At 33.9% G+C, this 11,915-nt stretch overlaps 1 protein-coding gene across 2 annotated transcripts; it reads left to right on the top strand.

Annotated features, from left to right (window-relative positions):
- Positions 1–212: 212 nt before the first annotated feature.
- Positions 213–9,824, top strand: LOC142975098 (short-chain specific acyl-CoA dehydrogenase, mitochondrial-like). Of its 2 annotated transcripts, none has more exons than XM_076117767.1 (9): positions 213–591; positions 943–1,112; positions 4,113–4,371; positions 5,415–5,576; positions 6,061–6,127; positions 7,257–7,408; positions 8,123–8,214; positions 8,562–8,761; positions 9,377–9,824. In XM_076117767.1, the coding sequence occupies exons 1-9, from the start codon at positions 552–554 to the stop codon at positions 9,468–9,470; spliced, it is 1,236 nt and encodes a 411-aa protein (XP_075973882.1). In that variant the 5' UTR covers positions 213–551; the 3' UTR covers positions 9,471–9,824. The 2 variants fall into 2 exon arrangements, with proteins under 2 accessions (XP_075973882.1, XP_075973884.1); XM_076117769.1 differs by having other exon boundaries at positions 214–591; positions 7,269–7,408.
- Positions 9,825–11,915: the final 2,091 nt, after the last annotated feature.

The raw sequence follows: 11,915 nt of genomic DNA, 5'->3' as shown, positions 1-11,915 counted from the left end.
GACATTGACAATATATTATTCTGTCAAACGTTTCCAACAATTACGTTCCGATTCATTCATACTATGCTTTGTATCACAAAATGATAAGATTATGAACGAAATATATTATGCCAGAATTCTTATCACTTGTCAATGTTGACAAACAGAACAGATGACAGTTATAAGCTTTGGTCTTATTTCAATGGAATAAGGTTCAAAATTCCATCACTGTAAATATTTAGTTATTTTGGGAAATATTGGGCCTAATCCCAAGAAAACTAAATTATAAACTCTAAATATTCTTTAAATACTAGTCTTATTTAGGCGGTATATCAAATAATATACACTGCCGCTGCTGGGTAGTCACAAATTATTAATTTGTACTTTTAGTGCAATTTGCACAAATTATAACGAGGAGTGTGACACGTTTTTGGAGACCGGTTTTGGAAGTATGTTTGTGTGACCTTGTTGTTTGGTTTATCATTATCGTTTATATCGTAATTCGAGTGTCAAGTGTGTTCGTGTGTTTTACTGTTTTCGGTGATATAACATCAGTTGTTATCTGCATTAAAATGGCTACGGGCGCACTTCTTAGGTCTTCCAAATTGAGTGGTAAGTAAATTATTAAAATGTAAATTTTCGGAATAATGTGTTCGTCCATTGTTTGTAGATAAGCCTGTGATTATGTTAACGACGGTTTTAGGCATACAAGGTCCACTGTTTTACCTGTTTATACCAAACTCGTAATATTCTGTGACTTACTATATCTTTTAAAACTCACACTAATTGGTAAATTTTTTGTTTGCTCATGTTTTAATTCCCCATAATAATGTAAAATTTATAAACAGTATTTCTACATTTTTCATTAATAGCCAATTTCAGCATAACTAGCCATGACCAACCACACTGCCTAAACTTTTTATCAAAAGTATTAATTTATCTAATAATAAAACCTCTTTTCAGTATACTCATTACAATGTATGAAGACATTGTCCGTCCAAAGTCGTGCCTTCTCATGCAAGCTGACAGAACAGCAGGCCGCTATACAGGAGCTGGCTAGGAACTTTGCTAATGAACACCTGAAGCCTAATGCAGCCAGGCTCGATACTGAGGGACGCTTCCCATTTGAATATGTAAGTAGACATACATTTCATCCAGATCACTAGATGAGGCATTAAAGAATATTTTATTAAACACATTGTCTGCCGAAGGGTCCTCTATCTATCCCTTGTTTAAGAAGTACTTTTAATTCTATCTACATGTATGTTAATATGCTACTCCTATGCAATATTGTGAAGAACTATTAACAACTTTATCGCATTTCTTGTCTTTTAGTATTTTAAAACAGTAGATAACTTACTAAAGTTTGAATTGCATCAACTCAACCCTTAAAGTCTTATTTTATTGTCCCACAATTTGCATGACTATATTTGGAAAGTTGACCACAGTCACTTTGTAAACAACTTTCATATTCGGCATGCATATTGTTCACTTTTTGTACATTCATTATGCAAATTATGTAACGTCACAGCAGTGACAATTTACGTTGAGTCAATCACACCCACCCATTGTTAAACAAATGTAACAAAAGATTGTAAATAATTTAGTTATACATACATAATAAATAAAATAATGCCTTTTGCCCATAGGGTAGTTGTACCTAAGAATGCTACTTGGTATGATCTTTACAAACTTCCCTTGCCTCATTCACATCCATACACAATTTTATCATGTTACTAACATTCTGACCGTTTACTTAATCACTTAAGTAATTAAGACAAGCGTTAAAATGTTTAAAAAATAAAAAATATAAAAATATAAAGATTATGCAATAATGTAGTGTTTTAAAAACATGTCTACTTTTTGAATTTTCAATTGTATATGTATGTCAACTGCATGCATTGTGTGTATAAAAAGGTTGCCTGCAAGTAGGTATTAACATATTATGTGGTGGTCTCTCTATAGTATTAACTTTTTTTATAAAAGATTTGCTCTGATCTCTGATCCTGGCCTGTGACTCACTTTACCTGTGTAGAAATGTTTTCTTTCTTTAATGCTATACCACATTTCTTTCTAGATTTCCTAGTATTGAGTGCTCTATACTTTAAAAATTATTAACTTAAATAAAAAATATCAGTTATCTAACTTAATAAAATATAATTTATTTTCCCAGTAATTTCTTAGTAATTAAATAAATGATGTCTTTACATTGTTATTAGATAAGTTTCTTAAAATACTTATTGATTATTTAATTCAAGATTATTTTGCTTAATATTTAACCTAATGTATAATATAAAAAACACAGATATAACATAACAGTATTTTGTTATCATTATCATAATATAGGTAAGGTTAATATCAAGTATAATGTTGTCTTGATAGTAAACTTGAATGTTTTTTCCTGTTTTAGTTATTAATCTTTGACTTACATTTACCTAGACTTTGAGGCTAGGCTATAGACTTTTATTTTTTTCGTTTCAAAAGATGAAATTATTTTGCAAATAGATACTGGCAACTTGGGCTGTTTTCATAGAATTTTATAAAGTTAGTTTTAAAAAATACTGGTTTTGTAATGCCATCGCATCGGAAGTCCCTTTAGTGAACCCAATGAGTGGCCCATACATAAATCTTATCAGTGACGTCCTTCAAAGAGGTCATGTGCGTAGTATTTACAATCGGCAAGCGTTTAATACGATAGGATGAATATTTAAATCTTGTGTGACGAAATGTATTACTGTAAAAGCAGAATAAACATTCTATTCTTAGTATGTAAATAGTAGACGCAGTTTACATTTCATTAAAAGCAAGCTACCATCTGATTCCCGATTGTCCTATATCAAATTTATTATGGCCTAAGTTCTGTTCAAGAAACGGATCCTCTAGGCGATATATTATGAAGACAATAGAAAATCTTCAAATTATTTGTTAATGTTTTACGTGATTTCATTATTTTCTTACACAATAATTCGTCGACGAATGAGGACTACAATTAACTCTAGAGGCTTCATGAAATGTAACGAAACGCTGCAGTCTTCTTAAATTTCTGGTCGGCTATCGGCATTTATAAAAATAACATTTAATGTGTTATAGTCTAACGACTTAGTAGGTAGCCTTGGCATGCACAATTAATCAAGATTGTAATTAAAAACTCGATGTACCAAACAGACCACCGTCAGCCGCATCAGCCTACGAGCTACCGATATTCTTAATTTGTATGCCTCCGCAGCCGCGAACCTGAAATATACGGCTGTCTATTGTTGGACTTTATTACTACCACCTATTGCTGTAGATGATAACGCAATACAAGCTAAAGCAATTAGTACTTATTAGTGGATTATAATAGCAGACATTGGTCAAATAGCCCACTTATCTCTAACTTATCAATACTATCCGTAAACAAGGCAACTTAGTACCAGATTTATTCCTAACTAAACCAAGTTTCTATTTGTTCTCAAAAATGCAGAATCATGCTGAGTTATGAAAAACACTAACTACAAATAGATTTTTTCACTCTTCTGTCCACATGTTGATCTTTATGATGTCATAGAACTGATTAGCTTAAGGTTTTTGGTATCGGTGATAAAATATTCAACCTTGTGATGCAGTTGCGATGCAAAAGATCATAACAAAATTTGACAGGACATGAGAGTACTGGTGATACGACTTTGATCTTGCACTTAATGCACCCATTATCTTTTCTTATGATTGGTGTCTGACGTTTACTGACTTAAAGTTCTGACTCTTTGGTTACGCCTGATACTTTTGAAAACTCTGATACTGCAGGTTGCCATTTAGCCCCCGCCCAGATGTTATAGATTATACCTATAGTGTATCTGTTAGAAAACCTAGTTTCCTCTTTACATCTTAGAGCAAACTTTGTAGCTTGATTGTTACTAAGTCAAATACCGCTGTGGTTGAACATTTTGTGTATATCATTTTGAATTACGAGTAACACGAGTTTCTAGGTTTAATTTCTAGGTTAAATAAAAAGTTACTATGTTACTCAGTAGTCGATGGGTTTATAAGACTTGAAATAAAATACGGATGTTCTAGTCCGTTTCGTAAATAAATCTTCCTTCATACTTACATGTATAAAACAAGTTCACTTTAAAATCTTCCTTCATCACTTTCAGATAAAGAAACTGACAGACCTCGGTCTTATGGGAGCATGCGTTGCCAAGGAGCATGGCGGTTTGGAACTCGACTACCTATCTCTCGCGTTAGCTGTGGAAGAGATCTCCCGCGGCTGTGCCAGTACGGGCATGATACTGTCGATTCATAACTTCTTGTACGCCAACCTCGTGAACGAGAAGGGCTCAGAAGAACAGAAGAAATTGTTCCTGGATAGCTTTACTAAAGGATCTATTGGGTGCTTCGCTTTGAGTGAACCAGGTAACTTAATTATTACTTCATAAAGTACTAGCAATAGTTAAAGTATTTAAAGAACAGCAGATATTCCTTTTCATAACATTTCGATTTGAAAATATGATAATGAAAAATAGGCTTTACTTTCTGATAACTAAGGCCGAGTATTAAGGTCGTGTAATGTACACAACTTATGCCCAGTTTCTGAGGCACATTTGGCGGTAGTTTATGTATTCAAACTGTTTTTTAATTATGAGTTTAAATGGTATTGAATAGATGAACTACCGCTAAATGTACCTCAGAAACCGGGGGTTAGAAATAATTTTGTTAATATGACTGCACATAGCGCCTGATTCGCGTCTACATGCATTATGCAGAAACCACTATACAATTTTCGCGGTGCCGCTTCCCCTAAACACTGCTGACTGCGGCAATAGATTTAGTTACTTACGCCTTACATAATAAGAGTGAGACTTATGTTCTGTCGCATAAACATATTATTTATCTTATCAGCCCGCATTGAGTCCACTATCTGTATTCAAGTATTTCGGTCTTTCGTTACTGTAGGTAACGTTGCACCATGAATGTAAGTTATGGTGTTTCAAGGACAGGTGTAGGATTAATTTTATGGGGTGTTTTGGGCACACGACCTCCTCGTTCTAAGATAAGAGTTTTATCATAATACTCGTAGTATTTGTGTTTAGTAGGCATGAGTCAGTAAAATACAATATTTGATTTGATGGTCACGGGTATAAAATAAGATAAATTCAGTTAAGTCATTTGATGCCCGAAAAAAGCAACAATACAAACTAAACACTGAAATTTCAATAACCTTCTTTAACATGCAAAGTACCAAAGATCAATTTCAAGAGGGCTTTGAATATGCAACTGATCTTTACGACCATAGATAACTGAAATCGCAAAAAACGCAGCATGACCACGATTCATAGGTACCTACTTATTCTATATTTATAAACAACTTTGGTTTCTAAAGTTATACGGGCAGAAATACTATTAAAAAAAAAAGAAAATCAAATGTCATTTCTAACGTTTTTTCTTCTTATTTTTAGGCGCAGGTACCGATGTGGCCGGTATCAGAACCCGCGCAGTATTAGACGGTGATCATTATGTACTTAGTGGCAAGAAGAGCTGGGTTACTTCGGCCATCGAAGGCTCGGCCATGGCTGTGTTCGCGACCGTCGACCCTGAGCTCAAACATAAAGGATTGGCTTGTAAGTTTTGTTATAATAACGCGATTTTTATTCTGGTCATGCTTTTCCTCGTATAAACAACTACTTAAAAATGGTTTTTATATCTACGTCGCCTCTGAATACTTTTTTAAAAACATAGTATCTTAAAAACTCGGCGCTTTATTAGCCATGCCATTATACTCTGGTAAAGATATCTTGGTTTTGATTTCAAATGGATTTCATTCATAGAGAGTTGTTAAGAGTTTGGACTTTGCTTGCATAACTGACATATAAAGTGTTTTTATGAACATCTCGTGTGCTATTTATTATTTATTGACCGCCTTGTTGAATTTTTAATGCTTGAATTGAGAAAGAAGACTTGTTCATAGATAATAGAAATTAGGTACAAGGCTATTATTTGGCCAGCAAAGTAGACTAAAGCGCCTCTTAATATTTATACGAGACCCATGACCAAACATTAAGACACTAACATACAAAATACTAACGTATTTCATCTCGTTTCCAGGTTTCCTAGTACCAATAGAATCGGACGGTCTATTCCGCGGCAAAAAGGAGAAGATCATGAGCGTAAGGTAGGTGTCGTTCTCTATATTATGTTGTAACACATTAACACTGCATGCGTGGTAACATAGCTGCCTATAGCTGGTTGAATGAAAAAGAGTATTGACCTCAAAGTTCAACAGATTTTGGAAAGCTTGCAACTAAAGTATTGGTGAATTGTGTACTTATTCATTTCCTTTGCTTGACATTTCTACACATACTCGACATAAATTCGGAATCTATCCGGCTCACTCTCTGGGTGTATTTCACCACCATATTATATTCTATAAATGGTACATATTGGTAAATGTGAAAAACGTAGAATTGTAGTCCAAAGTATATTTTTTTGATGATGATATCAAATTGTGGGTATCGTGATTCAGTAGTAGTGCGTCAATGAAATAAAATATAAGATTATTTCAAGTTTCAAGTGCTGATACGGACCTATTTTATAATCTGGTGATGCGTAAGTTATCAGTTCTAAGATTGTAAATTATTGGATAAAAGATTAGCTGTATTGACGTAAATCGGAAACAACCAGTATGGCTTAACAATAAGAATACTAAGCATTTAAATAAACTCATGGGTGGGATAAGAAAAGATTTAGATAGTTTAAAATTGTTCTACTAACAAATTATTGAATGTTATAACACCATGACTACTTTACACATGTTTTGTATTTCCTCTGAAAAATATTTTTCAAAAAAATACACTTAAAAAGAACTTACAAAATAGCTGTTGTTGTTAACTGCTTTTCTGACTAGATTGCTATAAAACAGCGATCGTAACATGAAGATACTGAAATTAAATTTCCGGATACAATTTGTGCTTTTTACTCGTTTTCATGCATGGCAATGGCATGGTAACTGGTGTAAGTGCGTGAGCGCACGTATACGCTTATAACAAGATGTGTCTATAAAATCGATTGTATTTTAAGCTCATTTAAATTCATTTACACCCGGTTTCTGAGTACATTTAGCGGTAGTTCATCTATTCGATAGCGTTTTTTATATGAGTTTAAGCGCTATTGAATAGTAAAACTATCGCTAAATGTAACCGAGGGTTAGTAGAACTTTGGGTACATTAGGTACACAAACACAAAAAATACAACCAATACAATTTATCCAGTGAACAAAAGGGGCTTATAAAATAGAATTGAAGCTTGTCCCCCAGGGCGGCGACCGCGTGCAACGTGACGTTGGACGAGGTGCGCATCCCCGCCAGCTACATGATCGGCAGGGAGGGCCAGGGCTTCAAGATCGCTATGGGACAGCTCGATCAGGCCAGGATTGGTATTGCTGCTCATGCCGTAGGTATGTGTGTGAACTTTTTGATTTAATAGCTAGTGTAATTGATTTCCAAGTTTAACTAAATGTGTAGCCAATAACAGTTCTACTGTACTTAAAAGGCCTTAAGCATTTATGCATCCCCATTAGATCTGCATAGTATGCTCTTGAGATGCCTCTTATGATTGCAATACTATCATTGTGTAGGTAGATGCTCCCAGCATGCTTCCAATACACTTGTTATCGTGCTTACTAGCACCTTAATATTATATTGATTTAATTTCATTTATCTTATGATCAAAGTGTTTTCGGTGGTGTTGGTAGCAGCTCCTTACATAATCAATGATTTATACCAGACATAATTATATTGTTAAAACCATTTGGCGATTAAAAAGAGTGGCCAAGAGTTTCTTGCCAGCTCTTCTCATTGGCCGTACCTTCCGAACTGGCGGTAAATTCACTCTTTGTATCATTGACTATCATAAGTGTCAGCATTTGACCTATATGAATAAATGATTTGATTTTGATTTTGATTTTGCATAATGATTTCTTTTGATAAATTTTTTTTGCTCTATGCTTTAATTTGAAACTTATTTTTTTTATCTATATGAAAGGATTTCTTAATCAAGCTAAATTCAGTGCTGCTCGTGCTTAACTTAACAGTAAAATTACTTCGACTTTCAACAATGAAGAAGCATGTGCTAATTCTATAACTATAATTCCTTTCTTTGTATCTCACAGGTATTGCCCAGAGTGCTTTAGACACGGCTATCAACTATGCTAAGGAAAGAGTTGCGTTCGGCAAGTCACTCGCCAGGTTACCGTCCGTCAAGGTAAGCTCTCCTCATTCATATACCTACCTATTATAAAAATATTAGAACATAAATAAAGACACGTTAATGGATTTTCATAAATTTTCTGCCTTTATCGTGTTGTTTACCCAGATTTTTTAACAAACTGAAACCAGCCTAATAGAAAACAACGAATTTTTGAGGAATACGATGCAATTTCGGCCAAAAAAAATACTTAACTAACTAGACACCCATCTCCAATTACGTTTTCGGTTTGACTTATCTTTTTTTTATTAGCTCTTTATATGTCCCATTGCTGGGCAACGGCCTCCCTTTTTTCCTGTCCTGTGACATGCTTATCTTAATTAACATTATTGTTCTTTCAACAGGATCGTCTAACAGACATGTGCATCCTAGTGGAGACGGCTCGTATGGCCACGTACCGCGCGGCCACAGACCTCAGCACTAAGAACAGCGCGATGGCCAAGTACCTCGCGGGCAGGAACGCCGCCGCCGTCGCCGACCACTGCGTGCAAATACTCGGCGGCAGGGGACTGTCTACCGACTACGATGCTGAAAGACATTACAGGTAATTTGACTGTATTTTTTGGGAATATCTACACTTAATATTATAAATGCGATAGTTTGTCTATCTGTCATGTCTATGTGTATGGCTTAAGCGGTCAAAAGATTTATCAAGTCATGAAATTTGCTATGAGGAATAGAGATAGTTGAATGCAAACATGGATTTATAAGCCTAAGTCGCCAAATTATAAGCTAGCGGAGCAGCGTAGTTCAGTTAGTTTAAAGTAATAAAAAATCATCCATTTATATTTCGCGTATCAAAACTGATTGCAGTTTTTCACTAGATGGCGTTAGTAGTCTTAACTGTGAGTGATCAGAACGTAAAAATAGATTAAGTTGTAGCATAAAATCAAAGCCATAAGTCACTGCTTCAAACTTCTTTTATGTTTTTTCGTAATATTAAAAGGAGTAAATCAAAGTTGAAGAAGAAGTCGTTTGAAGCAGAAATCGTAATTGGTTCATCACCTAGCATCGACTAACAACTTTATTATTTAAAACCGTAATGTTTGATGTCGAGACTCACTCTTCTTAGTAAATATCCTTCCACCCCATATGATAGTAAGCCAGCCTATCAGAATTTTCATCTATTCTAGCTACTAATTGTTTTATAATTTCTCAGGGACGCCAGAGGCACACAGATCTACGGCGGCGTAACCGACATTCAGAAGCGTCTCGTCGGACACTACCTGTTGAAGGACCACGACGCCCTCTGATAGACAACGCCGGGAACTATACTAGTCTAGTCTTGTACGTAAGCCATCTTTGATTTAACCTCTATGCTGAACAGTACGATATTGTAAAAAAGATTGTTGATTTTAGTACTTAAATTGATTTTTTGTGATTGAAACCAAAATGTGCGTGCGGTTAAATATTTTGCGTTAATATAGCAATATCAGCTAGTTAATTGTAATTTGAAAGAATAAAATCTATGGAACTATAATAAATGCATATTAAATAAATCGAATAGATGAAGTAAAAATATTCCAGAAAAGGGAAAATAATTGTGAGGTTTTCCATTCAATGGATTGTCTACCCCCAAGTGACATGTTTACTGCATATAAAGAGACATATATATATATATATATATATATATATATATATATATATATATATATATATATACAATATTCGCCTAAATCTATTTCTGGCGTTGGATTAATAACAAATAATATAAGAAATCGGCTTGCATTATTACCTATACATATTTGTGTCTCCTGAAGTCTAAAAGACTGATTAGGATTCCGTAATATAGTCGATCGTCAGCTCTTTTCTATTCATTTGATATTTTAAGATCAGTGCCTTTATTTATTGCGGTATATGCATTTTCTCGTCGAAAGTATATCGAAAGATGAAACTTTATTGAATCGAGAGTGATATACAAAAATATGTTTATGTGTATTTTGTTTCGACCATATTGATGGTAACATTTATAAAGTTACCTTTTAAAGTTCTTGATGGCTTGCTATTGTTATTGTACAGTCGTAAGCATAAATATTATATTGTATTTACACGTGACTGTACATTATTTATTGTATATTACTATGTATCTAGTTATAAGAGCAACGCATTTAACTAAATCGTAAGACAATACTTTTGTGTACTTATTTTTGTGGAACATTCCAAGTTTTGATCATTTTTTTTCTAAAAATTCGGTTTCAGAAACCTTTTTGCCAAAACAGGGTGCCATTGGGATTGAAAATTATTATTTTTGGCGGATACACATTTGCGAGTAGTAAATAGTTCAATGTAATTAATTTTATATTTTAAAACCAAAATTACGTTTTCCTAAAACTCAAGTTTTGAAACTTACTCACTAGATGGCATTACTTTACCTATTAAATGGAATTTCAGTGCACAACTGACTGATTGCTTTTTCAATAAAAGACTGCTTTAACCTCTATGGTATTGCAAGCACAAAATATTATTAACTAATGCCTAATTTCATCGAAACGGCTTCATGCATAGGTATTTGTCATATTTTATCGTGGCTTCTTCAAGTCTTAAATTTAGACTAAGACGAGGAGTATTGGAGAAATTGGGCATAAGTAATTGTTTTCATATCAAACTCAATTTAATGACTGTTAATTGTTAAATAATTAAACTGGTTCACAAAATAAATATATAAAATACGTAACGAAATGCTAAAACAAAATGTAGTACTAAGAATATTGTTATACACTATTGATACTGTTATATTGTATTAAAAATATATTTTCGTAACACGAGTTCTTTTTTTTATCAAAACGTCCCTGTATTAAAAAAAGCAATTCTTAAAAATGTTTTTAGGGCTCTTTCACATAGGTTCCTAACCTTTAACAGAATGCCCCCTTTACAAGGAGAAAATATTTCCATACTTAGTTATATGAATAGGACCGCCACCTACCATGAAAATGCATGTAACAAAGGTCCAAATCGAGGCCGTATTCTTCATACCCGGAAACCTTCGATTTAGAATCCCACTGTCTGGAAGCGCTTGTTATCTAGCATTTTTTTACTTATTTGAAAAAAAAATTGTAATATTTTCAAATAGGTTTAGTTTTGGTACGAACATTATTGTATCTGTCCGCTCCACGGGACCACTTCGTCTATCAAGAAAACATTAAGTCACAGCCGACAAGATAACGGATACATTTTTTTTCCATTTCCAATAATTGCGTTTCTTTTTCTATAATCACAAGTCGCATAATGTACGTCAGGCTGGCCCGGCCCCTTGGAATTTAATAATGAGATTGTTATCAATCCAATGTACCCGGGTATACTAATATATGTAACACCTTCATTTTCAATGTAACTCTTTTTAAAAGAAATTACGTGCACTTCTTAGTGGCCGGGCCAGCCTGACGTTTTCAGCCCGGCCACCTTGTTTCCCACTAATCTACAAAAAATACTGGCAATATTGTGCTACAGATGAAATGTACCCTATAATTTATGCATATGTAACACAAAATCGAATCCTAAAATGCAATAGCATACGAAATATTAGCGGTTGCAGGTGGCCGGGCTGAAATTATTTCGTTAATATAAAACAGTAAAACTGCAACACCTACCAAAAACTAATACCAGTACATAATGAGATATAGAGATATAGAATACATGTAACGCTTTCATTTTAAATTATAATACATATTTAGAAAGAATAATCACTTGAAATTATATTT

Source organism: Anticarsia gemmatalis, chromosome 8 (genome assembly GCF_050436995.1).
Source record: "Anticarsia gemmatalis isolate Benzon Research Colony breed Stoneville strain chromosome 8, ilAntGemm2 primary, whole genome shotgun sequence".
NCBI lineage: Eukaryota > Metazoa > Arthropoda > Insecta > Lepidoptera > Erebidae > Anticarsia > Anticarsia gemmatalis.
The sequence above is the reverse complement of the archived record's forward strand: the minus strand, read 5'-3'. Positions and strand labels throughout refer to the sequence as shown.